Source organism: Antedon bifida, chromosome 6 (genome assembly GCF_963402885.1).
Source record: "Antedon bifida chromosome 6, ecAntBifi1.1, whole genome shotgun sequence".
In the NCBI taxonomy this organism is placed as follows: domain Eukaryota; kingdom Metazoa; phylum Echinodermata; class Crinoidea; order Comatulida; family Antedonidae; genus Antedon; species Antedon bifida.
Genome location: NC_136231.1, coordinates 14,321,682 through 14,339,119, shown reverse-complemented (window position 1 = coordinate 14,339,119; position 17,438 = coordinate 14,321,682). Strand labels below are relative to the sequence as shown.

General features: G+C 34.3%; 1 protein-coding gene across 2 annotated transcripts; it reads left to right on the top strand.

The window, feature by feature from the left end:
* The first annotated feature begins 8,856 nt into the window (after nt 1–8,856).
* Nucleotides 8,857–17,360, top strand: LOC144845447 (2-(3-amino-3-carboxypropyl)histidine synthase subunit 2-like). 2 transcript variants are annotated; one of them, XM_078702797.1, is made up of 7 exons: nt 8,857–8,920; nt 10,475–10,665; nt 12,224–12,336; nt 13,839–14,056; nt 14,370–15,077; nt 15,934–16,116; nt 16,452–17,360. In XM_078702797.1, exons 2-7 carry the CDS (start codon nt 10,519–10,521, stop codon nt 16,592–16,594), a joined length of 1,512 nt encoding a protein of 503 aa, XP_078558923.1. In that variant the 5' UTR covers nt 8,857–8,920; nt 10,475–10,518; the 3' UTR covers nt 16,595–17,360. The 2 variants fall into 2 exon arrangements, with proteins under 2 accessions (XP_078558923.1, XP_078558922.1); XM_078702796.1 differs by lacking the exon at nt 8,857–8,920 and adding an exon at nt 9,843–9,979.
* Nucleotides 17,361–17,438: the final 78 nt, after the last annotated feature.

Genomic DNA, 17,438 nt, shown 5'->3' with positions numbered 1-17,438 from the left:
TACGACTGTTTAAAAAAAGGCATATTTTTAACGAATTTTTGAACTTTTTCATCAAAAATGCGCGCAAATTGTCCAATTCGACGTGCTTGTATGACGTAACTTTAAGTCGAAATTGTTTAAAATTTGGTAAAATTACTAGAAAAGGCTGGAAAAACATAAATCACGCAAAAAAAATATGTTTTCAATGCTACGTGCGCACCGCACACGTAAAAATTTGCGCACGCGTGGGAATTTTTTACATGCTTAAAACGACATGACATGCATAGAAAGTTGATTAGAAATTAATTTTGCGCATTTTGAAATTTTAAATGCGCGTGCACGCGTAACTTTGTGTAAAACACGCAATTTTTTTTCAACAGAAAGTTAGCGCATGATATAAATTAAACTTTTGGAAAGTTTCAATTTGAAATGTTATTTGGTTTTCGACCTAAGTTGAATACGAGGAAATCGTTAAAACACGCGTAAGTCACGTTGCGCAATTGTAAATGTCATGAAAAGCTTCGCAGCACATCTTCATGTGCATGACGATATGTTGAGAAAGTTACAAAATGTTATGTTTGCAAGTTTTAGAGAAAAGCGTTCCACAAAAATCATACAGAAAGAAAGAAGCCAAATAAAAAGATGATTTCGTAGAATCACAAGAGGTTATCCTGCAACTTCGTTGCGGATAACCAATAAAAAGTTGATGATGATGATGATTTCGTACAATCACAAGAGGTTTTCCTGCAACTTCGTTGCGGAAAACCAACTAGATTTGAACTCGTCACTTTGACGAATTCGGGTTATCCGCCACGCAAACTGCACGTCATACGTTAGAATATTGAGCACAGAAAAACGATTATGCCATTGGAACAATTTTAGTGTGCTCTCTATTTTGTGTCACGTCTACAGAATACAGAATTATTAAGCATAACACTATATTGTATACGTACTACATTCAGTGCAGAATAGATGAAAAAAAGTGACCAAAGTTATTGACGCTTTTGAACATGATGAGGTCATCAAAATTTTAAAAATGGTAAATCATGCGAAAGGTAATTGATTGACCTAGACAATATAAAAAAATAACTGGAAATGGAATACCGATAAGTGGAGATGCGCTCTATTAAATGTGATGAGCTATGACGTAAGAGACAAAAATCCTCTATTTTATATTCGAGTGGCCATACAATGACGTCAAAATGTCGGGTTAGCCATATCGATGCATGATTCGATATCTACAACTCATCTACTTTCAGAATATGTAATAAAAAATAAAATTAACCATGTAGTTTAGAATCTATGACTGTTTAAAAAAAGGCATAATTTTGACGAATTTTTGAACTTTTTCATCAAAAACGCGCGTAAATTATCTAATTCCACGTGCTCGTATGACGTGATTTTAAGTCGAAATTGTTTAAAAGTTGGTAAAATTATTAGAAATGGCTGGAAAAACATAAATCACGCGAAAAAAGCATGTTTTAACGCTACGTGCGCACCGCACGCGTAAAAAATTGCGCGCGCGTGGGAATTTTGTACATGCTCAAAATGACATGAAACGCATAGAAAGTTGATTAGAAATTGATTTTTCGCATTTTGAAATTTTAAACGCGCGTGCGCGCGTAACTTTGTGTGAGACATGCAATTTTTAATCCATAGAAAGTTTGCCCTTAATATGACTTAAATTTTCACCAAGTGTCAATACAAAATGACTTTTGGTTTTTAACCTATGTTAAATACGCGAAATTCATAAAATTGCGCGTAACTTACGCTGCGCAACTCGCACGGGACTGAAAACCTTATTACGACATCTTCAGATAGAGGTCAATCTTTTGATAAAGTTATACACTGTTATGTTGAGAAGATTTAGAGATACACGCGCAACAAAATTCTGGGAAAGAAAGAAGAATAAGAAAGAAAAAAAAAAAAAAAAAAAAAAAAGATCCTGACAATAACAAGGGGTTATCCGCCAAGTGCGGATAACCAACTAGATTTGAACTCGTCACTACGGACGAGTTAGGTTATCCGCAGCGCAAAAGCCACGCGCACGTCATACGTTAGAATATTGCGCGCAGAAAAACGATTATGCCATTGAAAAAATGTTAGTGCGCCCTCTATTTTGCGTCACGTCTGAGTATATACGGTATACACTATATACTGTATACGTACTACATACAGTGCAGAATAGGTGAAAAGAAGTGACCAAAGTTATTGACGCTTTTGAACATGATGACGTCATAACAATTTTAAAAATTGTAAATCATGCGAAAGATAATTGATTGACCTAGACAAAATAAAAAAATTGAGGGAAATGGAATATGGATAAGTAGAGATGCGCTCTATTCAATTTGAAGAGCTCTGACGAAAGAGAAAAAAATCCTATATTTTATATTCGGGTGGCCATACGATGACGTCACAATGTCCGGTTAGCCATATCAATGCATGATTCGAGAAATAAAACTCATCTACTTCCAGAATTTGTAATTTTAAAAAAGTTCACCACGTAGTTTAGAATTTATGACAGTTTAAAAAAAGGTCTAATTTTGACGAATTTTTGAAGTTTTTCATCAAAAACGCGCGCAAATTGTTCAGTTCTACGTGCTCGTATGACGTGATTTTAAGTCGAAATTGATTGAAAATTGGTAAATTTACTAGAAAAGGCTGAAAAAACAAAAATCAAGCCAAAAAAACATGTTTTTGCGCTACGTGCGCACGCGCGCGTAAAAATATTGCGCACGCGTGGGAATTTTTGAAATGCTCAAAATGACATGAAACGCGTAGAAAGTTGATTAGAAATGAATTTTGCGCATTTTGAAAATTTGAACGCGCGTGCGCGCGTAACTTTATGTAAAACATGCCATTTTTAATCCATAGAAAGTTTGCGCATGATATAACTTAAATTTTCACTAAGTTTCAATAGAAAATGACTTTTGGTTTTCAATCTATGATCAATCATTGAAATTCATAAAATCGCGCGTAACTTACGCTGCGCGACTCGAAATTCATAAAAAAAAGTTTCTTGCACATCTACAGCTACAGGGCAATCTTATGATAAAGTTATAGAATCTTATGTTGGCTAGAATTAGAGATACGCTGCGAACAAAAATCGTGGAAAGAAAGAAGAAAATAGAAAAAAAAAGAGAAAAATAAAAAAAATAAAAAAGATCCTGACAATAACAAGGGGTTATCCGCCAAGTGCGGATAACCAACTAGATTTGAACTCGTCACTACGGACGAGTTAGGTTATCCGCAGCGCAAAAGCCACGTGCACGTCATACGTTAGAATATTGCGCGCAGAAAAACGATTATGCCCTTGAAAAAATGTTACTGTGCTCTCTATTTTTTGTCACGTCTAAGCATATACGGTATACACTATATACTGTATATGTACTACATACAGTGCAGAATAGGTGAAAATAAGTGACCAAAGTTATTGACGCTTTTGCACACGATGACGTCAAAACAATTTTAACAATGGTAAATCATGCGAAAGATAATTGATTGACCTAGACATATAAAAAAAATGGAGGAAACTGGAATACGGATAAGTGGAGATGCGCTCTATTAAATGTGACGAGCTATGAAGAAAGAGACAAAAATCCAATATTTTATATTCGAGTGGCCATACGATGACGTCACAATGTCCGGTTAGCCAAATGGATGCACGATTCTATACCTACAACTCATCTACTTTCAGAATATGTAAAAAAAAATAAAATTGACCATGTAGTTTAGAATCTATGACTGTTTAAACAAAGGTATAATTTTGACAAATTTTTGAAATTGTTTATCAAAAACGCGCGCAAATTGTTCAATTCTACGTGCTCGTATGACGTGATTTTAAGTCGAAATTGTTTGAAAGTTGGTAAAATTACTAGAAAAGGCTGAAAAAACAAAAATCAAGCAAAAAAAACATGTTTTTGCCCTATGTGCGCACGCGCGCGTAAAAATAATGCGCACGCGTGGGAAATTTTGAAATGCTCAAAATGACATGAAACGCGTAGAAAGTTGATTAGAAATGGATTTTTCGCAATTTGAAATTTTAAACGCACGTGCGCGCGTAACTTTTTGCGCAACCTGCCATTTTTAATCCATAGAAAGTTTGCGCTTGATATGACTTAAATTTTCACCAAGTTTCAATACAAAATGACTTTTGGTTTTTAATCTATGATCAATCATTGAAATTCATAAAATCGCGCGTAACTTACGCTGCGCGACTCAAAATTCATAAAAAAAAGTTTCTTGCACATCTACAGCTGCAGGTCAATCTTATGACAAAGTTATACAATCTTATGTTAGCCAGAATTTGAGATACGCTGCGAACAAAATTCGTGGAAAGAAAGAAGAATATAGAAAAAAAAAAAAAAAAAAAAAAAAAAGAAAAAAAAGATCCTGACAATAACAAGGGGTTATCCGCCAAGTGCGGATAACCAAAAAAAAGATCCTGACAATAACAAGGGGTTATCCGCCAAGTGCGGATAACCAACTAGATTTGAACTCGTCACTACGGACGAGTTAGGTTATCCGCAGCGCAATCGGCACGTGCACGTCATACGTTAGAATATTGCGCGCAGAAAAACGATTATGCCATTGTAAAAATGTTAGTGCGCTCTCTATTTTGCGTCACGTCAAAGTATATACGGTATACACTATATTCTGTATACGTACTACATACAGTGCAGAATAGGTGAAAATAAGGGACCCAAGTTATTGACGCTTTTGGACATGATGACGTCATCACAATTTAAAAAATGGTAGATTATGCGAAAGATAATTGATTGGCCTAGACAATATAACAAAATGGGGGGGAAATGAAATACGGATAAGTAGAGATGCGCTCTATTAAATGTGATGAGCTATGACGAAAGAGACAAAAATCCTATATTTGATATTGGAGTGGCCATACGATGACGTCACAATGTCCGGTTAGCCAAATGGATGCATGATTCTATATCTACAACTCATCTACTTTCAGAATATGTAAAAACAAATAAAATTGACCATGTAGTTTAGAATCTATGACTGTTTAAAAAAAGGTATAATTTTGACAAATTTTTGAAATTGTTTATCAAAAACGCGCGCAAATTGTTCAATTCTACGTGCTCGTATGACGTGATTTTAAGTCGAAATTGTTTGAAAGTTGGTAAAATTACTAGAAAAGGCTGAAAAAACAAAAATCAAGCAAAAAAAACATGTTTTTGCCCTACGTGCGCACGCGCGCATAAAAATATTGCGCACGCGTGGGAATTTTTGAAATGCTCAAAATGACATGAAACGCGTAGAAAAATGATTAGAAATGGATTTTTCGCAAATTGAAATTTTAAACGCGCGTGCGTGCGTAACTTTCTGCGCAACCTGCCATTTTTAATCCATAGAAAGTTTGCGCTTGATATGACTTAAATTTTCACCAAGTTTCAATACAAAATAACTTTTGGTTTTTAATCTATGATCAATCATTGAAATTCATAAAATCGCGCGTAACTTACGCTGCGCGACTCGAAAATCGAAAAAAAAAGTTTCTTGCACATCTACAGCTACAGGTCAATCTTATGACAAAGTTATACAATCTTATGTTGGCTAGAATTAGAGATACGCTGCGAACAAAATTCGTGGAAAGAAAGAAGAACATAGAAAAAAAAAAAAAAGAAAAAAAAAAAAGATCCTGACAATAACAAGGGGTTATCCGCCAAGTGCGGATAACCAACTAGATTTGAACTCGTCACTACGGACGAGTTAGGTTATCCGCAGCCCAAAAGCCACGCGCACGTCATACGTCAGAATATTGCACACAGAAAAAGATTATTATGACTACTATACTATACTATAGGTCCCTGGACCTATTTGTTTATCACAAATAGCCAATCAGTACTTAGTCTTATTTGGCCTGCTACATTATAGCAGTAGGTAGGAAATAAATGATTTGGGCTATACCAAATGCCGTTACAGTATATACAGTATAATCTTTATACGTACTATATACAGTTCAGAATAGGTGAAAATAAGTGACCAAAGTTATTGACGCTTTTGAACATGATGACGTCATCACAAATTTAAAAATGGTAAATCATGCGAAAGATAATTGATTGACCTAGACATTATATAAAAATAGGAGGAAATAGAATACGGATAAGTAGAGATGAGCTCTACTAAATGTAATGCGCTATGACAAAAGAGACAAAAATCCTATATTTTATATTCGAGTGGCCATACGATGACGTCACAATGTCCGGTTAGCCAAATGGATGCATGATTGTATATCTACAACTCATCTACTTTCAGAATATGTAAAAAAAAATAAAAATTGACCATGTAGTTTAGAATCTATGACTGTTTAAAAAAAGGTATAATTTTGACAAATTTTTGAAATTGTTTATCAAAAACGCGCGCAATTTGTTCAATTCTACGTGCTCGTATGACGTGATTTTAAGTCGAAATTGTTTGAAAGTTGGTAAAATTACTAGAAAAGGCTGAAAAAACAAAAATCAAGCAAAAAAAACATGTTTTTGCCCTACGTGCGCACGAGCGCGTAAAAACATTGCGCACGCGTGGGAATTTTTGAAATGCTCAAAATGACATGTAACGCGTAGAAAGTTGATTAGAAATGAATTTTTCACAATTTAAAATTTTAAACGCGCGTGCGCACGTAACTTTTTGCGCAACCTGCCATTTTTAATCCATAGCAAGTTTGCGCTTGATATGACTTAAATTTTCACCAAGTTTCAATACAAAATGACTTTTTGTTTTTAATCTATGATCAATCATTGAAATTCATAAAATTGCGCGTAACTTACGCTGCGTAACTCCGAAATCGTCGAAAAGCTTGGCTGCACATCTACAGCTATAGGTTAATCTTATGACAAAGTTATACAATCTTATGTTGGCCAGAAGATAGAGATACGCTGCTAACAAAATTCGTGGAAAGAAAGAAGAATAAGATAGAAAAAAAAAAAGAAAAAAAAAAAAGATCCTGACAATAACAAGGGGTTATCCGCCAAGTGCGGATAACCAAACTAGACATGAAACTCGTCACTTTGACGAGTTAGTTATCCGCACCACAAACGCCACGTGCACGTCATATGTTGGAATATTGCACACAGAAAAAGATTATGGCATTATGACCTGAACTGAAGAATATGATATGTTTTTATTGCTGAATTCTGTTATTTTGTGTCATATCGTATACACAGTATAATCTGTATACATAGCACATACAGTGTAGAATAGGTGAAATTACGGAACTCGCTATTTATTCCAATTTTTAACATGTTAACGGATTCAAAATGGAGCGCAAAGGCAGCAATTTTGGAAGGAAATTATCTCAACAACAAAATATTAACGTGTAGAAGAAATTTGAATACGTGAAATATTGATGCGCGTTCTTTTAAATGTAATGAACTATGACGCAAAAGATGAAAATACGACTTTTTTAAGTCAAGTGGCCATATGATGACGTCACAATATCCGATTGGCAAAATGTTCACATGAATTCGTATCTGCAATCCAATAGTTTCCAGAAAATGTTTTAATCGTGATTATCACATTTTATTCTTACGAGCTATTACAGATTAAAATTTACTGTAAAGATGAAATTAATGACCCACGTAATTTAAATTTTTAGGCATGATGACGTCATAAAAATTAAAATATTTTTATCTCATGCAAAAAATAGTTGATTGACCTAGACAATATTAAAATCTCGGAGAAAAAAGAATACAGATAAGTGTGATGCGCTACATTGAATGTGATGAGCAATAACGAAAGAGACAAAAATCCTATATTTTATATTCGAGTGGCCATACGATGACGTCACAATGTTTTTTTAGCCTTATTGATGCATGATCCGATATCTACAACTCATCAACTTCTAGATTTTGTTATAAAAATAAACAGTTCACGGTTTACTTTAGAAACTATGACTGTTTTAAAAAAGACATTATTTTGACGATTTTTTAAGCTTTTTCATTAAAAACGTGCGCGAATTGTCTAATTCGACGTGTTCGTATGGCGTTATTTAAAGTGGAAAAGGTCTAGATTGTTTTCAAAATTACTAGGAAAGGCTTGAAAAATATAATTCAAGAGAAAAAACATGTTTTTCATACTCCGTGCACACCTTACGCGTAAAATTTTTTGCGCGCGCGGGAATTTTTGACATGCTCAAAATGTCATGATCAGCGTAGAAAGTTGATTAGAAATTAATTTTGCGCATTTTAAAATTTTAAATGCGCGTGCGCGCGTAACTTCTTGTGAAACATGCCATTTTTAATCCGTAGAAAGTTTGACCTTGATATGAATTAAATTTTCACCAAGTATCAAAAAAAAATTACGTTTGGTTTTTAATCTATAAGCAATCATAACAAATCATAAAATCGCGCGTAAGTCACGTTACGCAACTCTGACGTCTTTCAAAAATAGGAGGTGACCAACTTCAGGTAAATGTCCACATGTTGTCAAAATTATGAAATGTTATGTTTACACATTTTAGAGAAACGCGCTGCACAAAAATAGCGAGAAAGAAAGAAGAATAATACAGAAAAAAAAAATATTGATCCCATACAATAACAAGGAGTTATCCGCCAAGTGCGGATAGTGCGGATAACTAAAAAAAAAAAAAAGAAAAAAAAAAAGATCCTGACAATAACAAGGGGTTATCCGCCAAGTGCGGATAACCAAAAAAAATATTGATCTCATACAATAACAAGGAGTTATCCGCTTGGTATACCAAGCGGATAACTAATAAACTACAGTAATTTATCTTATGACGCGACTTGACTTTGCCTGACGCGTTTTACATTAACAGTGACGCGATTTGATATTAATTGACGCGATCTAACGCATCGGGACGTAACAACGTACAATTACCACGGTACTCGTCCACGCTTTTTGCCTGTTACTTCAGCGGGATGTTTTTAATCTTTCGGGTTAGCGATGGTCTTTTATCAAGGTAATTGTGCATATGTGATACGGTATTTTGGTGAAAAAGTTCAAATTATTACTTAGAACATGTTAATAGATTGATCTATGACAATTTTTTGTATACTAAAGAGGTTGGAGCGAAAAGTGTTTTCTAGTGGCTTTTTTTTCTTCACCCGATGGCCTCTGAAGTTCCTGGTGCCTGTCTGAATTGAAACAAACAACACAATTATTATCGTTCCGGCCATGTACACAACAGTGTAGGCCTATAAACTATAATAACAGCGTAAATGAAACTAACTGTAAAAACGATCGGGGCGGATTCAGTTGCATTCATCATTCACTTAGGGAAATACCCTTATAATAATTTAAAAAAAACAAAATCCGTGAATTCAATAATTACGTAAAATTTAAGGGGGTGATATCGGTGAATACGGTCACATGATTTATGAAATGGGTTGGGGATTATACATGATATTATACAGATAGGCATATTGCCTGCTTAGATGTGAAATATAAGATTTGACATCCCAGAGGGAATGGTATTTTGCTCCGAGGCAACATATTCTCGAATAAAAAATCTAACAATACCAAACAGTAGGCCCCTACAGTATTTGTGACCATTTGACCTTTATTGATCACGTGATTTGTTTAATTGCTAAATAACTACAGTATACATTTTCTGATAGGATAATGGAATAAAATGATCAGTATTATTCTCTTTCTAATGAAACACCATGGGATGAGTGTGGATTGTTTTCGGCCATTTTGGATTTCTTTACCCAAATTTTGGGCAACCCTTCCATTTTATGTTTTTGATACCTCAATAAATAACAGTGCCAAGTTTTAGAATGTTATCACAATTTGAAGGATTTGCCTCAAATGTATCCACGATATTATACATTTTGCAGTGTTTGCGCGCCATATATAAAGTGTTGCGCACTGAAGCGTGTCCAGCACATGCACTTTGTATTACTACAGACAGTTTGCATTTGCATTGCAGCAGCATGCATATAAGTTCTTCGATGATTTGCAGCTAATTTACTTTGCTGCAACCAATAAAATAAAAAAAATCTGCCCCCTCTCTCAGGTACAGTACTAGGCTATATTTATAATAAAATATAAAATACTGTAGACCAAAGCCTGGCTAGGCAGTCTCACTCAGGCCAGGAGGAAGGCTAACTAAAATAATGATGCTGCTAGCAGTAGCTAGAGGGCGGCTAGCCTACACAGTAGTAGATAGTAGGCCTACTCGCTAATCCGCCTACAACTTACTAGGCCTAGCTAGTAGTAGTAGTAGCGGGACCCCGCGTCAACTCGGCCTCAAATTAATCGGTCAACTCGGCCTCAAATTAATCGGTCAACTCGTAGAAACGTGTACTGTTTCTTTAATCTTTTGAGACCTGGTTTTGATATTTAGTATGTAAAGCAGGTATCCAACAATAGGCCTAGCTAGGCCTAGTCTAGAGTAATTGTTGGCGATAATTAATTAATACTTTTAAATATTATTGTTGAATGTAATTGAAATAAAATGAATAAATAATGTTGTGTTCATATGCTGAAATAAGTCACTTTTACCTTTCAGTTCAGATGCTTAAAAATCTAATTTAAAATCCAGAAATTTTAAACATGGATGCGTTTTTTAGCAAGGCTGAGGATGTGATTGGAAAAGAGGTTGATTTCAGTGGGTGTAGTGAGCCTACTACTGTTAACATTGAAGAATATTTTGAAGTTAAAAGATGTGTCGAGTTCATTATTAAAAATAATTTTAAATGTGCAAGTATAAATGTTATTGATTATTTGAATTTATTGTGTTTAATTATAGCAGAGAAGAGTGTAATTTCACTCTTCTCTGATTATAGCAAGCAATTACCGAAAATAACCATAAACAACCACAAACAACCGAAACAAACGAAACAAACCAAAAACAAAGCGAAAACAACATAAAATAATCTAAATACCGAAAACAATTTCTATAATTTTTTTTTAATGTCGCCCTGATGGCTGTTTCTAGAGCTAAGACCATGACAAAGAGAAGACCATCCATGTATGCAAAAGCCAAGGAAGACCCTACGAAATGGTAGTGTGCACAAGATACAACTAAAATCGTAAAATGATAACACCGCATTTACTTAGGCCTACAGAATAGTCTTGATTTTTGATCCAGAAACCAACGCATGTACTCCTCACATTAATTGTGAATATGTTAATCATGATCAATTTAATTATAGATTTTCAAAGATAATAATACCAAAATGATATTTTAAGAATATTGATAATATTATGGACTATAAAGTATACTTAAAACAAGCTCACGATAAAGGATTCACAATAAAATCTATTCAGTAATATTACCGTAGTCGAGTTATAAAATAACGTTTTTATCCTTAATCACTTCAGTATTAACTTAAAGATATATTGTCCCCCTAAAAAAATATTTTTTTGTTGAATATGTTATTTTAATGTCACATAATAGTTATTCACTCTCACCAAAAATTGGGTCTGAAAAAAATTTATTTAGCTGAGAAAAATGTAATTTAAAGCAAAAAATGGTCAAATTGTCTGGAAGACAATGAGTTTTTGGGTAATTTAACTGTTTATTTTGTCTTTTTATAGGTGAAATAATTTTTTCCCCCGTTTTTTTTTCTTATGGAAGTGAACAACTTCATTAAAACTGCAAAATGGCCTATTCAAAGTCCGATTTTAAAAATCTTTATTTTTCATGATTTTGGGGGACAATACATCTTTAAGTGACGAAAATGCAATGTTAGGTAAAATCATACTTTGTTTTTGAAAATCTAAAGACTAAAAACAAAATGTGTTTATAGATTTTGTAAGTAAATGTAGTCTACAGTGTATATCATTGAATTTGTACGATTTTGAGTTGTATTTTGTGTACACTAACATTTCGTAGGGTCTTCCTTGACTTTTGCGTGCACAGTTTCCTCTCTGCATAGGTTTAGAAACACACATCAGTAGAGGGCGACATTATATAAATTTGTTTTCGGTATTTATATTGTTTTATTTTGTTTCGGTTGTTTATGGTTTTTTCCGGTAATTAGACTGACCCTACTGTACATCCCAGGGATGTGACAATTTTTATCCACTACATTTGATAGCTCATGGTTATACAGTACCTCCATGGATAGCTCTTGTAAATCACACAAATCTGTTAATTTAGAGGGGGTTACTTGTTAATTGTCACTATTATTTAACTGATTATATTTTTGTCTGAATTTACATGGGGTAATTTTGTAGTAGTATTGTCTCCCAAAATCATAAAAAATAAAGATTTGTAAAATCTATCACTAAAGACAAATCTCTCTATTTGTAGGTTGCTTTGCAATTCCCTGATAGTCTACTTGCATATGCCAGTAGTGTAGTTCATCTATTGAAGAATAGAACCAACAGCAAGCTTTACATTCTTGCAGATACATCTTATGGCAGGTATGCATTGGATGGAGGCCATCAAAGTGTCACACAGCAGGCAAACGCTTGCATGCTTATAATATTTAAATACCTATTCCCTAAAATTGTTGATGTTTTGTAAAAATAATGCATGTATTACTTTAAACATTAAACCAGATTATTCCTTTTCTTAAATGTACGTTTTATGGTAAATTATGATAAAAAGAGAGAAACAATGCACTACCTAAGTAGCTCACAGTGAAAGTCCAATGTGCATTTCTTAAAAACAAATAATGCATACATAGCAAAATAATTATCTATATTAACTATAACTTAATTCACCTACCAAAAAATATATACAAAATAATCCTACCTCAGGTATAATCCCACCCCTGACTTTACGATCACCTTCTCGCACAAGCATATCCCTGGGCAAAGTCCCAGTGTATAATTTAACATTAGGACAGAGGTGGGGCTAGACCTACATCGATTTTTTTAAAACAAATTCTCACCAACAAATAGAGTAATTTCTCTGAATTCGGCTGACTTGAAACTCATCAAATATTGGTCATTGTAAAGTTGAATACAACCTAAGGCTATCATCACCCCGCTCGTCGCATTCTGCACACGCTTTCTCCTTGTACTTGCCACAAGTCTGTATTCATTTTATTTTTTATTAATTTTTTTTAAATTTTGATTTTTGTCGGAAAATACAGTGTGTGATACACGTATAGGAAAACGATTTGCAGACCGCAAACATCCGATAAGAATGACGTAGGTTATCATACCGTATTTGGCTATATGGGGCGGCGATATGTAAATATGGATTTCGAATCAACCAATGATTATTTGGTTTCAAAATGAAGAAGATATGTACAGTACTACTAATAAATGTACTGTTGAAATATAATATTGTGTTGCCAAGTTTTTTTGTTAATTACATTATCACGTCTAGTCCTAGCCTAGGCCTCCTTTGTAGGCCTTCTTGTATGTATGACCTGCCAAATAAACCGCCAATAAGGTACATACAACCGGCAAACAGAGCTATATCACACAGAACAGAGTCTGGGTGGGAACTAAATCAAATTATCTCCGCATAATAGATGATCCATTCAACGTTTGATTTGCGTAGAAGCTAGCCTGTCATATCAAGAATTTTTAATGTTCATGGAAAAAATCCCATGAAATTTTTACCAGACTACTAGGCATATCAAATAATTTCTAGCCTTTCATCATCACATCATCAACACTTCACTTCGCGATAATGTACCCAAGTACACACGCGTGTCTCCACATCGTCTAAACGTAACATAGCGCATGTGCATAATCTTTGAAATTCTGAAATATGAATATTAAAACTGTGTATGAGTGAGTAGCCAATCGCATGTGGCTGAAACTAGTCAACTGGATAATCGTTTGCACCAAGAATTCTTGGTGTCAAACCTTGTGACTTGTACGTGTGTGCCCAGATGGAAGCCTGTTTTTATAATATTTTTTAAAGCAAGGATTCAGGCATGTAAATTTATTTATTTTGTTATTAGTTGTTGTGTTGATGAGATTGCAGCTCAACACGCCAACTCTGATGCAATCATTCATTTTGGACGTTCGTGTCTGAGCGCTACTGGTCGGTTACCCGTACTACTCATTTTTGGTTGTCAACCAATAGACTTTGATTTATGTGAAAGATCGTTTAGAGAATTCTTCACTGAAGATCAGTCAGTCCTTATACTATGTGATGTAGTTTACAACCATCTATCTGGTAATTTATACAACATTTTCAGTTTGTTATTATATTTTTTGCCAGCGATTGCCTTCCATATCACTATTTTTAATATTAACCAACAAGTTTCTAGTCATTGCTTCTTTTAATAGTTCCACCAGTGTTTGAATTTATCGGTATGACATGCCAAGTGTGTAAAAAAATGTATTTATTTTAGCTGTCTATAACCTAAATGGAATGTGGTGTTTTATGTGTTTAATGTTCAAACTTGGGAAGTTAATTGATTAGGTTTTAAAGTATAATAAAACATAATCTTTATGTTATATTAATTGACAATACTTTGGTTTTGCAGATGATTTAGCCTCGAGATTACAAAATGATTATGCAAATTTGGTTGTATCAACAATAGACCAGCCATCAGGAGAGTGTATAGATAATAGATGCAAAGCAAGCCAATGTGAACAGACGGAAGATAACCCATCAGATGAGGAATCAATCTCAACTATAGGAACAGTCTACCAGCAATTTGGCCGCAGTTTTGTCTTGCCCAAGGAAAAGAATATTTCAAATTACACAGTGTTTTACATTGGAGGAGAAAGCACAACTTTAACTAATTTTCTTATGACTTTTAACAAATGTAAATTTTATTCTTTTGATCCTGCAACAAATTTGAGTCGACGAGAAACATTGGATGTGAACAGGGCTTTGATGAAACGATATTACATGATAGAAAAAGCAAAAGATGCAAACGTTATCGGGATCGTAGCGGGTACATTAGGCGTGAAGGACTACCTATCCGTCATATCGCGTTTAAAAGCACTTATTAAACGTGTAGGCAAGAAAAGTTATACATTTGTTATGGGTAAATTAAACGTTCCAAAAATGGCAAATTTTACCGAGGTCGATGTTTACGTATTGGTTGCCTGCCCGGAGAATAGTTTGATCGATTCAAAAGAGTTTTATCGACCAATCATCACACCATTTGAAATGGAGATTGCATTTAATGAAGCACGTGAATGGAATGGTACCTATATTACTGATTTTCGGAAACTTTTACCAGGTAAAGTTCAGAAATGTGAAACTACTCGCACATAGGCTCACAGGCATACCGTAAATCTTCTAATTGTAACCCTGGGTTATTATTCTTTGATTGTTTTTTAGGGTGGGTTACTATTAGAAGAGGGGTTACTATTAGAGTAGTGGGTTACTATTACTAATCTTAAATTATGCACCTGAAAATAGTAACCCACCCCCAACTTTTTCGGTCAGCAAATCATAGCAAAATAATAAAAAGGTACGAATAAATCATTTTTTTTTAACTCTAACTTTATTTCATAAACTCAAAAACACTCAATCCTCCCCACTCCCAAGATAAACATGCATTATCTCCTTGTTTCAAAATACGTCTGCATCATAAACGACTAGTCTTTATAAATGTCATTTTGTCAATAGTTTTTGTGACTCTAATATTAACCCCCATGGTTTACTATTAGAGTAGTGAGTTATTATTATAGATTGACTTATAAGGTACTATTAGAAGGGGAGTTACTATTAGAGTGTGGGTTACTATTAGAAGATTTACGGTAGTTGAAATTGCATGTATCAGTGATTTTCCATAGCGCTCTCTATTTTTTATTTTACCCTTCATGGCAACTGATCACAATCGAGATGCATGCATACATGCCAACACTCCCATATTTTGGACTCATCTCCCGTCCTAATATTGTGATCCCGGTTTTCCACATTTTCTTCAGAGTTACAAAGATAACTTTATACCGGTTGTGACATCACATCACTCCTTACCTCTCTATAATAGGTAGAGGGCGCTGTTGACCTAAAAAAACACCACCTCCCGATTTTTTAACTTCAGATGTTGTACATGTGAAATGAATTGATTATTATATATATTTTTATAGGTGCCGATGATCATGTTGCATACGGCAGTGACGATATGGTTAAACTACAAACTGACATTTCACTGGTAACGGGTTCAGTAAGGATGATGGGCGTGGATGAGGAGGAGGAACTAGTAGATTCAAATAATGCACTCATTAAAAGAGACCATGCTCTTGCATTGAGTAATGTCCATGTTAATCCAGGTAACTGTTTCAATATTTGGGAAATTGATTGAATGATGCTCACATAACAAGTTTCATTTTGGTTGTCACATACTTACAACCTATGTCGACCTTCAATTGGTGTTTGCGCATACATTACGATTCTGTTATATTACAATGTCAGTTTCCAGAGCTGTATTATGCGATTCCAATGTCTGGATATTTCCTAATTATTAATTACTAACTACCCAGTGGCTTGAACAGAGATTGTGCCCTTTTCTTGCGAAAACCGGACCACTTTATTTCTTGTGGCTACATCACTGTAATTAGAGGTTTCTAGTATGTATGATATTGCCTGCATCATGTTTGTCTTGCAGGTCAATTTCTTGTACAAAGGTCGTGGCAGGGGTTGCAACCAAAGCTAGGAGAAACTGATGTAGTGTTAGCAGTACAAGGAAGGAAAGGAATAGCTGCTAGTTACACACATGAGACTGATGGTGATGGGAAATACAGCTCATAGGAAGCCATTTCACTCTATTAATATGTATTAAAGACATATTGCACTGCATCTACAAGTGACGTAGAACCTGAGATACACTATAGGCAGCCTGTTTAACAACTAATTGAAACTATAACAATGGTGTAATACATGGAAGAACTTCAGTAAGAGAGTTTAGGATATCAGCATTATACAATAAATTATAAATAAAATAGTCTATTTGTAGAGTATTGAAAATTATATATCCTGTTTTGTCGCTTATGATATATATAAGAAATCAGAAATCATAGTCGATGATTCAGTAAGAGGTTGGTGTGTACACCGCGTTCCCCACACACTGTATTTGTTGATGGTATGTGAACAGCTTTGAACGTCTCATCAGCATGTCGTGTTACATTACAATAATATTTCATAAGAACAAGCGGAGAAAACCAGATGGATGGTGTCCAGCGGGGGATAGTTTATTTACCTTGATCAATTCACACCATGTGTATATCTATTCCAAACCCGAAACATAGCGAGATGGTGTCCAGCAGTAGATAGTTTATTACCTTAGTTTTTTATATTACGATTTTAAATTCACTCTTTATTATTGTTTACCATTTTTACTTCCCAACATTTTTAAATGTAGAAGAAATTTGCTGTTCTTATGTCTGTAATAAACCTATTGAAATTAACCAACTTGCTCTAAAAGCCAGAGCTAGCTTCTCCCCTGTCTACGATCCTGTAAATACCTTATTGACATTTAGTTGACATGTTGTCAACTTCCTCAAACACTAAATTGAATTCGGAACCAGATGAATAGAACATCAATTATAACACAAATTAGTTTATATTCTAATTTATTTATTTAATTCTTTTTATT